This window comes from Mesocricetus auratus, unplaced genomic scaffold (genome assembly GCF_017639785.1).
Source record: "Mesocricetus auratus isolate SY011 unplaced genomic scaffold, BCM_Maur_2.0 Super-Scaffold_100041, whole genome shotgun sequence".
In the NCBI taxonomy this organism is placed as follows: Eukaryota; Metazoa; Chordata; class Mammalia; order Rodentia; family Cricetidae; genus Mesocricetus; species Mesocricetus auratus.
The window spans coordinates 2,383,094-2,395,688 of NW_024429218.1; the positions used below are offsets into that span (position 1 = coordinate 2,383,094).

The 12,595-nt window shown below is 39.3% G+C and overlaps 1 protein-coding gene across 1 annotated transcript; it reads left to right on the forward strand.

The window, feature by feature from the left end:
• The first annotated feature begins 3,706 nt into the window (after positions 1–3,706).
• LOC121135701 (plasminogen activator inhibitor 1 RNA-binding protein-like) lies at positions 3,707–5,216 on the forward strand. The gene has a single exon (XM_040734844.1). The coding sequence runs from the start codon at positions 3,707–3,709 to the stop codon at positions 4,451–4,453; it is 747 nt and encodes a 248-aa protein (XP_040590778.1). The 3' UTR covers positions 4,454–5,216.
• Positions 5,217–12,595: the final 7,379 nt, after the last annotated feature.

Below are 12,595 nucleotides of genomic sequence, written 5' to 3' on the forward strand. Positions count from 1 at the left end.
ATCAGCGGAAGTTCCCTCAGTAATCCGTAGGTTCCAAACTGTGCGGCACAAAGTATAACAGCTATCACTCTGTTGCTTTCTTTGCTCCACCAGAGCGTGAACCACCCTTTGCCCGCTGCGTCCTAGCTGTGTGTGCCTCTTCACTTTTGTCGCTTGGTAGCTTCGCTGTCTTTTCTGTGTTAGCATACCACAGTGCTTGCAACCCAGTGACAATCATTTACTCAAGCATGGCTCCAAATTCGAGAGTACCGATGTGGGTAGTGAAGCACCCAGACCCTGCCCAGCCCCCTGCTTCGGCAGCCAAGACAGGATGCAGAAAAGACCCAGCAAGATGCAGGCCCCTGACTCAGCAGGAAGTGCGGAGCCTCAGCCTTGCCCTGATTGCTGGGAAGAAACCTCTAGATCCCCTCCACGTGGTAAGGAACAATCAGAGGTCAGTTCGTGGGCTCTGGATGGGCTTTACTGATAACGGTGGAACGCAGTAGGTAGCAACGGCCCCGGGATGGCCTCCAGGCTCAGCAACCTTTCTGCAGCTGCAGTTGACCAGCCAACTCAGGACAGGTTCTCCAGTCTGGAGGTGCGCCACTCCTGAGACTATTACTATGCAGCCAGCAGACCTTCAGACACCCCCTTGCTCTACCCCCAATATATGCCCTGCCCCCGTTGTGGCTTGGGCTCCCTCCTACTCCACCCGCTGTGTCAGATGGGTGGGGTTAAGTCGTCATTAAAAAGACTATGCTTTTGCATTGAATCTTGTCTCTTGGTGGTTTTTGGGGTAAGAAAACCTGTAAAGTGGAAAGGTGAATATTTCTATTTAACAAAGAAAAAAACCTCTTGTGCTGAGCTTGCTAAGTTCAGCAAATTCATCCATAAAATTATGAAGAAAACAGAAAAAAAAACCTTTTTTTTGTGTCACACATTCAGTTCTGAAAGTTACCATCACAGCACATTAATTAGTTATTTGGGTAAGATGGACAGACATTCCACTTGGAATGGAAAACATGGGCAGAAAGTGTGTTCTAACCGAATTCATGTATAAGAAAACATAGACTACTACAAGTGTAGGCCTCAATACTAGCCACACTTTTGAGCATCGATTGGCAGACTTCAGCTGCATCTTCCAAGTTCAGTGGGGTAACTAACTGGTGTACTTGACTACTTGGTCAAGTGATCTCTTCTGACTTCCGGCTGTCAGCATGAATATAAGAGCCTCTTTCAGCTTCCCTGGTCTTTTCAATTCTGGGCTGAATGACCATAACTCATGCTCTTTATTGGTTCATTTTCACTGCCTGTTTTCTTCACTCAATTGGCTGCATTGCTCTCAAACAGTGTCTTCCAGAAAGACTCAGGAAGAAATGTATTCCTTAATGTGACTGTTATGAAAGTTCATGAATTAACAAAACCTTTGTATTTGAGGCCTTTTTCTCGATTGGGGGTTAAACCATTGGATTACTATAAAATAATAACTATTATTGGATAGTATGAACTAATATATATGGCCTCTGCTTTCCATGCCTGGCATGGAGCTCTTGAAACTCTTATAGTTTTTCTGGGCAGCACAGGTGTTTGGGGACTCTCTTGTTCTAACATGTGGTCTTTGATTTTGTTTCCTGAAACTTCCTAGGCAAGTTAGGCATGGTGGCACATGCCTTTAGTCCTAGCAAATCCTTGTGTTGTGGGATTCTTTCTGGAATAAGCATCCAACACTGACTAGAGTGGAAGAAAGACAATGTTATTGGTGTACTGTAACCAGAAAAGCTTCAATCTCAGATCCAGTTTGTAGTCTCATTTTATATTCTAGAACCACAAGGTGGGACCAGCAAGCAGGGTTTTACAGAAGGGTGAATGGTAGTCTGCAGATTGTTAAAGGACAACAACCCTTAACCATTTTCTAGGTCACTCTTTTTCAGGTAACAAGTGAAGCTATGCTTAGCAAATGGGCAGTACAAGCAGTGCTTCACATAAATCATTAAATAAACCAATACATCAATAAATTAGTACCCAATGGTGGTGCAGAAATATCCAGAGCTGGTGAATCCTTTACATGCTGGGTGGGCAGGGTATTCATTCACACTCCATGGGGACAGAAGATGCCAGGCTCAGGATCCTCCACCAAGACCTTGTTCTTAAAAAGTTATGTTCTCATTTATTATTATATTTTAGAATTTCATGCAATATACTTTCATTAGATTATTTTTCTTCCCCAACTCCTCTGAGCTCCTCCCTGTCTCCTTGCCCACCCAACTTCATGTTATTTCTATTTCTCAAAAACAAAAACCCAAACCCAAAACAAAACAAAAGCACAAAAATCACACGAAGTCTGATTTATGTTAGCCAAATACTCCTAAACATGGGACCTGCCCTGCTATATGATGTCCCTCTCCCAGCAACTATTAAATTCAAGTAGTTAGGAGTGGGACTTTTTCTTCTTCCTCTTCTAATTTCTAATAGTTAGAGGTGGGGCTTTGTCCTCCTTAAATTTTAAATAGTTATAGGCAGAACTTTGTACTCTTCCTCTTCTCTATGTTGGGATTTTTGCCAATACCTTGTTCTATGTAATTTTTTTTGAAAGGAGGTCTCACTGTGCAACCCTGGCTGTCCTGGAACTCATTTTGTAGACCAGACTTACAGAAATCTTCCAGCCTTTGTCTCCAAATGCTGGGATTAAAGGTGTATGCCCCTCACTTGGGGCCTATGTAACTATTTGTTCATTGTTTGCATGTAGTCACAGAACCAATTTTGTCCAAAATAAAAATTTCCATTACAACATTGAAAATCCAAGGAACAAATAAATACTCATAAGAATCAAAACAAGGATACAATATATCTGTTACTGATATGTAATATATTCTAAGTATTTCTTACTAAGTATTCCTCTGAATTAATAAATGTGGCTCAGAAAGTAGGTAAAACAACAAGATGTTTTAAGGGGAAGTAGAGCAGTCCACTATGCAGTGAGCTCCTTAAATTTAGACAGGAAGTCCCCGAAACTGACCAGATACACTATGCCCCTCCCCTTCAAGTATAAATATGTTGGAAGGACTGCTTTATAACTTTTTAAAAGTTTATGTCTTTGAATTCTTATAGGAGTCTTTATGGGTTCTTTGATAGTTTATTAATGTCATTCGAATTTTGGTACATTTCACAATGGAACTTTGAAGAAGAGATTTCTTCTCCCAAAAGTAGCTGTAGAATGAATGGTTTCAGACTTTTTGTGCCCACCTACTCCCGGGCTTTTCTTTTCCGAAGCATTTGTAAACCATCAGCATTTTGGATGAGAAGTAAGTTTGAACATTTCTCTGCAGCCTGTTGCTAAGCAGCATCGTGGGTGCTCAGAAGAGAGCAAGCGACTCCTAAGTGATACACTGCATTTATTAGGATCTCAACTCTCTTCTTTTGCGCCCTGATCCCTTTCTCAGGCATCTTCTAGAAACCTAGTTTGCTTTATTCTAACACAGACACAAAATATGGCTAACAGATTCATTTAGTAGAATATTTTTTATATGAGTGTTCAAAAAGGGGTTTTAAGAAAAATGTTCTAATGTAGCATTCTCATACATTCAAAGACGCTAAAAACTGCAGCAAGAGCTATAATTTCTTGTTCTAGAAACACAACTTAGATCTTGTGGGAAGAGCTGAAGCAGGCGCTTTTGGCTCGGTGCGGTCCGCTGCAATCCGTGGAGGAACGCGCCGCCGAGCCACCATTATGCCCGGGCACCTACAGGAAGGGTTCGGTTGCGTGGTCACCAACCGATTCGACCAGCTATTTGACGACGAATCGGACCCTTTCGAGGTACTGAAGGCAGCAGAGAACAAGAAAAAAGAAACCGGCGGGGGCGGCGTTGGGGGCCCTGGAGCCAAGAGCGCAGCTCAGGCCGCGGCCCAGACCAACTCCAACGCGGCGGGCAAACAGTTGCGTAAAGAGTCCCAGAAAGATCGCAAGAACCCGCTGCCCCCCAGCGTCGGCGTGGCCGACCAAAAGGAGGAGACGCAGCCGCCGGTGGCGCTGAAGAAAGAAGGAATAAGGCGAGTTGGAAGAAGACCTGATCAACAACTTCAGGGTGAAGGAAAAATACTTGATAATAGGAGACCAGAAAGGCGACCACCTCGGGAAAGAAGATTTGAAAAGCCACTTGAAGAAAAGGGTGAAGGCGGTGAATTTTCAGTTGATAGACCGATTATTGAACGGCCTATCCGAGGCCGAGGTGGTCTTGGAAGGGGTCGAGGAGGCCGTGGACGTGGGATGGGCAGAGGCGATGGATTTGATTCTCGTGGCAAACGTGAATTTGATAGGCATAGTGGAAGTGATAGATCTTCTTTTTCACATTACAGTGGTCTGAAGCATGAGGACAAACGTGGAGGTAGCGGATCTCGCAACTGGGGAACTGTCAAAGATGAATTAACTGATTTGGATCAATCAAATGTGACTGAGGAAACACCTGAAGGTGAATAGCACCCAGTGGCAGACACTGAAAATAAGGAGAATGAAGTTGAAGAGGTTAAGGAAGAGGGTCCAAAAGAGATGACTTTGGATGAGTGGAAAGCTATTCAAAATAAAGACCGAGCAAAAGTAGAGTTTAATATCCGAAAACCAAATGAAGGTGCCGATGGACAATGGAAAAAGGGATTTGTTCTGCATAAATCAAAAAGTGAAGAGGCTCATGCTGAAGATTCGGTTATGGACCATCATTTCCGGAAGCCAGCAAATGATATAACGTCTCAACTAGAGATCAATTTTGGAGACCTAGGCCGCCCAGGACGTGGTGGCAGAGGAGGACGTGGCGGACGTGGGCGTGGTGGACGTCCAAACCGTGGCAGCAGGACTGATAAGTCAAGTGCTTCTGCTCCTGATGTAGATGACCCAGAGGCATTCCCAGCTCTGGCCTCACTGGATGCCATGATAAAACACTGGTTCCTTTGTGGACCCTCCTGTTCAAAGCTTTTGCATGCTTAAGGATCCCAAACGACTAAGAAGTAAAAAAAAAAGACTGTCATTCATACCATTCACACCTAAAGACTGACTTTTATCTGTTTTGAAAACGAACTTCTCTAGCTACACAGAAGTAACAACTATGTTAGTCAGTTTTGTATTTAGAAATGTATTGGTAGCAGGGATGTTTTCATAATTTTCAGAGATTATGCATTCTTCATGAATACTTTTGTATTGCTGCTTGCAAATATGCATTTCCAAACTTGAAATATAGGTGTGAACAGTGTGAACCAGTTTAAAGCTTTCACTTCATTTGTGTTTTTTAATTAAGGATTTAGATGTTCCCTCAATTACAAGCCGGTTTCAAATATTAGACAAAATACTGGTTTTAATATATGCTTTGCATTTTTCACACATGGTCCAGCTGGGACATGTAAACTTCAGATTTATCAGATTTTATGCTTCATGGAATACTAACCACTATGTATTTTAACTATATTTTTATTTGGGAGTTGGCATTTTTTCCACACATCTTATGATAAATCTTTATACAGAATTATTAGTACTTGAATGAATTTAAAACACATTGGTTTATTAACTCTTGAGTCATGCATGGTTTATTAGGTTCAAATTATACCTGATTCACCTGAATGAGTGTCTTCTCCATTTTAAAAGTAAACGAAACACTGCTTTTGGAACTTGTGTAAGCTTCTTGTTGACAGATACAGACTGTGTTCAGTGAAATAGTTCTGTGGGTGTAAGTTTTCTTCCCTCCAACAAAATGGGTAGAGTAAATTAGTTTGGTTAATTCCTAATAGTTAAACTTGTATAAGATAAGAGCCTAGCCATTTGGTATTTGTGTATGAAAGGCCCACAAATCGAGATGATTGATTATCTGTAATCAACAATCTATTCTTGATTTAGAAGAACCAAAGGGCACTCACTGGTTAGTATGCTGAGATGGAAAACTATCTTGTAGTATTTCAAAACAAGCTTTGCTGTTAGTTTGGAACAGCAACACCACACATAAAATACAAAACAAGTATCTTGTTTATGAATTTTCTATATTGTTATGATTTTTGTCCTGGGTTAATAGCTAAATGTTTCACGGAAAGTGTTAAGTATCAGTTTCCATTTCCCCCATTAGAAAATTAGGTAATTAAAATGTATATACATAGAATGCTTGAAAAACAAGTTTTCTAGGATATTTTTATTTACTAGTTCGCCAGGGAAGGAATTTTTTTATTCAAAGCTTTAATTAAGACTTGTCAGTTTTTTTAATCTGTTGTAATGTAATTTTGGGTATAATGGAGATCCTAAATCTTACATTTGCTAGTTAAGTGGTTGGTTTTTATGTACAGATCTAAAAGATTCATTTAATTGCATTAACTGGTTATGAGTCTGGTGGCATAGAAAGAAGGTATTTTTTTAAAAATAGACTTGTGCTGATACTTGCGCTGCACGTGTTCTGTGCTAATTCTGAGGCTGATGTTACACATGTTCAGATACCTCCTCTCCAGAGGTAAGGTTAGTCCATGTGAACTTGTTGGCCCTTTGAGATTACAGCATATGCACCCTTAAATCAGTATGTTTAAACTTTCAAGTATTTTAATCACTTTTTAATAGTAACATCTTTATAATCCAGATTTCCAGCAACATGTTGTAGAAAATACCGCCTCTTAGAAATTTAGGTTCTACTCAGAGTCGCTGTCACCAGGAAACACCTAGTGCATTTGCAGCATTGTTGCAAACTTTTAAAGTAGGTTGAAATTAAGAAGCACATCTCTTCTGTCTGATCCTGTGAATTTCTTTTCAGGTTTACTTTATGTCAAGAACTACAGGTAGACTTTCTGTTTATTGAAAAATAGCTGTTTATTTTCATGCTCATTTCCTGAAAGATATCAAAGCAGTCAATCAAGTGGGAGACTCTTAATGTTTCTTGGCTTCCTTTTTTCTGATCTCTGCACTGTCAAGATAATGCAACTTTTAAGATTTTGAATGTTTAGATACCATGCAAGGTTTTAAATGAACCTGCTGAGTCCTGTATTTTCGAGGAACACCTTTCTAGTAAACTAAGTTGGGGAAGTTAGTATAATAATTGCAAAAATGGATATAATAGTTGGCTTAAATGCTTTATGAAATTTTTAGCATAGTTCCAGCTTGGATTGAAGGGAGGATATAGTTTACTAGTTAAACTATTTGGAGTTGTTCAGAGATCTTAAATATACCAGCAAGTACTACAGTTCAAGACATGTGATTTCCAGAGTTGTGAATGTATTTGGTTTATTTTGGGTATGGGTTTGGAGAGAGATTATTGAATATTCCTTGTGATTGTTATTTTTATAATTACTAGAGATGATTGATGAAATAGAAAAGATGTTATACTTCACTTAGTTTGCAAGTAAGTATTTTGTGTTGAATTTTAAAAACATCTTCAGAGCATTAGCAGGTAGAAGAAACTAGTAAAAATTAAATGTGAAGCTGCCAGAACCGTATTGATGTTGTCTTTAAAGGTAAGACAATGCAGGCATATCTGGATGGATAGGTGGCCCAACATGACCTAACTGCTATACTACACCTATGATGCATGCCGTTTTGCTTCCCTACCCACACTACCTGGGTGCTGGGTATCCATGCTCAGTAAGTAGGCTGAACTATAACCACAGTACTACAGTAAAGGCAGTTTAGAAAATATATTCTAGCCCAAACCTTTGTGATTGTAGTGAGATTAGTATGTAAATGTTAAAATCTGAATGTCGTATCTCCACATTAACTAAAAGACAGAAACCAAACTACGAGTATGCTTTGAAGAGTGTCTAATAACAAGGCAGTAAATATTACCTTATTGAATGGTCTTAGTAATTTATCTGCATCAGCAAAACCAGTTGTCAGGTGTTTTTAAAAGGTGATTTGAAGTGCTAGGGATTTGTGTATTCTAGGCACGTGTTCTGTTACTAAGCATTCCTCAATCCAAATTGTTGGGAAAAATTAGTGACTGCTTTCCTAACTGTGAGTAAGTTTTGCTAGCTGTGCCCTTCCTGACTGCTGTTCCTGATCATCCCAGGCAAGAATGTAAAAGCTCCTTTAAAATAAAAATTTACCTCTAAGAAACACAACTTAAGCAATTTCACTTGTATTTCCTAACTTTCTATAATATAATAAATGGTTTTTGTAAAATGCTATTAAGATAAAGGAAAGCTGAATTGCAATTTTTATCCTCTATAAAAGTTATGTTATTTAAGGTTTTTATTTATTTTTTTAGTCTGAATGCCGAATACAACCAAATTGCTTCTGTGTCTGTCTGATTGTCTGCCTCTCTCTTCCTGTCTCTGTCTTTCTGCGTCTGTTTCTGTCACTCTCTGCATCCCTCTCTCTCTCTAGCAGAATTTCGAGGCTGAGCTCGAAGTCTCTGTGTGATTTAGACTGTTCTCAACTTAATCATCTTCTTCCTTTGATTCTGGAATTCTTGGATTGCAGGTGTGAACCACCATATTGTTATTATTATTTTTTTGCTTGGACCCAGATAAATGTAACTGAGAAGCTGAGGGTTAAAATGCTGTATCCAGTTCAAGCTTACGACTTCTAAAACCAGTAGCGATTGTTGTTCTGGTCATAGGCCTCCCCACTGACCGGAGAGCTGTTGTTCTGGGCATGAACATTTTCTCAGACCTGAGAGCATTAATCTTCTGGGAAAAGAGGGTGGGTTTCTTGAGACAGATCAGTATTTGAATATTAAGTTTGTCATTTTCATAGTTTTGTGGTTTGAGCTCAGCTGTCTGTCTCAGCTTCTTCATCTTTGAAGTATGAAGAACACTTCATTCTTTTTATTCTAGTATAAGTAGAATTCTTTCTTCCATTTCCTTTTCTCAAGGCAGTTATTAGCATAAAATGCAATTGATTTTTATGTTGATTTTTGTATCTAGAAGCTTAATTGAATTTATTAATGTTGTCTTTTTGATTCCATGGATTATAATGTGGGTAGAGTTACTGTTTAGTCTGGTCCCACTGTCCTTCAGGCCCAAATAAACCACAGAGGCTTATTATAATTATAAACTGTTCGGCCTGTGGCTTAGGATCCTTGTTGGCTAGCTCTCTCTTAATTGTCAACCCATTTCTATTAATCTGTGTATCTCCACGTCTTGGCTTACTGGTGATGGCCCCATTTCATGCTCTCTCAACAGCTACATGGCGTCTCCCCTGCAACTCACTCTCCGTTCCTTTTCCTAGCATTCTCCTAGTCTGGTAGTCCTGCCTACACTTCCTGCCTGGCTACATCCTGCCTGTCCATTGGCCAAGACAGCTTTATTCATCAACCAATAAGAGAAGCATATATTCACAGCATATAGAATGACATCCCCCATCACCTCTTTTCTGTCTAAATAAAAAGGAAGGTTTTTAACTTTAGCATAGTAAAATTATGTATAACAAAACAGTTATCAAACAAGAACTATAGTTAACAATATTTAGTTCACTAATATTTGGCAAAATTTAAAGAAAATATTCTATCTTCTACTTTGTTTTTGTGAGTCTAAAGTTTTATATGTAACTTATCTTTTATCATAACTCAGGAAAACCATAACCATAACTATCTGTCTTCAATTCCATCAAAGACTTCAGAAGGACAATATATAAACTCTAGAATTGACAGAGACATCTTGCTGCCTGGACAATCACCCATACTTCCTCTTAATGTTGGAGCATCCATATTAAGCCCATAGGCTATAGTGTCTGGTAGAGTTTTTAATAAAGCAGGAAATTTGAAGAGCTGTTCTGTCTTGTATTGGCAAAGCTCATCAGTTGCTTTCATCTGCAAAGCCTGAAGGATCATCCTGTTTCTTGGCAAGTTTCAGAAGTAACTTTCCTTTGTAACTTGCTTTGTAACTGCTTACTGTCATCAGTTGAAGTAAGGACAGTTCTTTGCCCAACTGGCCAGTTTGCCACATTGAAAGTAAACTCCATAATGAGTTTCTTCAGTGCCCATCTTCCTTTCTAACATATTTGGTGTTGCAAGAGCAGTTGTAACTCATTGTCATGAAAAACCCTAATAAACCATTTAAAATGCTATTTTCTGTAGGTCTTTGAAAGGTTTTGAAGAATACCTATCCATTTAAAATATGTCTCTGTATATCTAGAAAACCTAACTAATATAACTACAAGTTTTGACTATTATAGGTGACTATCTATAATCTGTATTTAATTATACATTACATTTTAAGAGAGCTGTATAAACATAATACTTAAACAAGAGTAGAAATATGTATATAACAAAATTGACCTTAAATTTGTATCAATAAACCAAAATCCATATCAATGCAAAGTATTAATTTCTATAGCATATTCCCTTTTTTTTCTTTAGAAAAATATTGATTGGGCTCATTAACCATTTATAACCAATCCCATTTAAATGAAAACAAACATTTATAAACAATATTTGGTCTTGGTTCTCTCCAAACTATTTCCTACTGTTTGGGGGTGCTGTCAATCCCAAGGAGATCCTGACAAAATACAGAACCATGTTCAAATCCTGACTGTAGAATTCTGTGAGGCTGCTATATGAAATGACAGACTATGGACACCCCCATGGAGGGCCTCACCCTCCCTGGGGGAATGAGGGGATAACGGGGGGGGGATGGGGGGGGCACGGGAGGAGGGGAGGGAAAGGGAGAGGGACCTCGTACTGACTTGTGAAGCAACCTTGTTTCTTATCTAAATTTAAAATGGAAAATAAAAAAATATTAATAAAAAAAAAGAATTCTGTGAGGCTGTATTTTCTCAGCTGTTTTGGATGTTGTATCACTTGGGCCACTGCTTCAGGGAGTCTTGATCAAATCATATTAGTCTGGAAGGAATCCATAGATTTTTCAACTTCTGTGGACACCAAAGGAGAATCTGTTTTCCAAAATAACATATCCTTAGACTTAAATTTTGAAGTCAAGGCATTTTCAAAATATATAGGTTGGGTTAATCCAGCAGCATTTATAATCAGATGTCTTTTAGTAGCTGTTGCTCCTTCCTCAGCAATCAAATTCAAAGACAACACAGCACAATAGCATACAGTATCCAGACTTTTTGTGTACTTTCTATATTTATGTGGCTTTTTAATTATTCTACTTTTTTGTTTGCTTTTTTTGAGACAGGGTTTCTCTGTGTATCTTTGGCTGTCCTGGAACTCACTCTGTAGACCAGGTTGTCCTTGAACTCATAGAGATCTTCCTGCCTCTGCCTCCCGAGTGCTGGGATTTAAGGCATGCAACACCAATGCCATGCTATTCTATTTCTTTTTAAGGACTTTTTCTATCCCTTTTCTTTTCTCTCCCAGGCCTATGTATGTTTTTAAACACACTGTAAACCCTTTAGAGATTTTTCTTCATCCAAATCAGTCTTTACTGTATATCTCTCTATCTTTTTTTTTTGACCATGAGTCTTTAATATGCTAACATCATGGACAAGATTAAAGCAGAGGTTTTGGCTGTTGGCTCCAACCAGTTAGGCATTCCAACTTGGTGGGGGTATGTTCACCACCAGCTCTGGGGGCTTTGCTCACCACCTTAACGCTGCTCTATGCCACCATCAAGCAGCTTGTAATACACTGCATGTAATTGCATGAGTAAAAGCTAAATATGCCATGTAGTATGTTGTGCAGCTTGGGGACAGCCTCTGTGTATGGTGGTAGGAATCTGCCATGCTGTGCTCAAGCTTGACTGCCACATGGAGTGCAATAGAGTGTGAGACTAGGAAGCCCATTGCCTCTCTGTTTCTGTATGTTTGGAACATTTTTAAAGCTTGTCAGATTTTACATGGAAATTCTTGCCAGTTGTTTGTGCACCATTTTTGGATGGAGTTTTTGTCCAGCCTGGTAGTGCCAACCTTCAGTCCCAAATAAACACACAGAGGCTTATATTAATTATAAACTGTTTGGCCTATGGCTCAGGCTTCTTATTGGCTAGCTTTCTCTTATTTATTAACCTATTTCTATTAATCTGTGTATCTCCATGTGGTCTTGACCAACCAGTGTTTCCCAGACCTCTTTCTTCCTCAACAGCTACATGGAATCTTGCTGGTGAGTCATCCTCCCCATTCCTCTTCCCAGCACTCTCCTAGTCTGATAGCCCTGCCTATCCTTCCTGCCTGGTTACATTCTGCCTGTCCATTGGCTGAAACAGCTTTATTCATCAACCAATAAGAGAAACATATATTCACAGAATACAGAAGGACAACCCCAAAATTTTGAGTCATTGGGCTATAGTCTATGGCATGATGATATACTCAAGCAGGTGTAATTTTGCTTTCCTTTCTTACCTGATTGTTGAGGTCAGGACCTTTAATAACGAGTTGGATAGAAATGGAGAAGTTTGGGAGTTGGTATTCTTGCTTTGTTCTTAATCAAAAGTCTTTCAGTTTTCCTCCATTGATTATGGCATTGAGGAGATAGATACTTTCATAGAGAAAGATACAGGGGCATTTCAAGTTAGTAGTTCTGATTCATGTTCTGGTTTTAGTTCTGCCTTGGGTGGAGACAAGGTATGCCAGAAATGTTCCATTCAGAGTTTGTTATGTACCATAACCCCAAGTCCAGCACTGGGTTGGAGAGGCCTTAGACTCCTCATGGACAGACCAGCTTTCCCCCATGATGCTAACCAGTTTCTGTTATAAGTCCTATGAGAA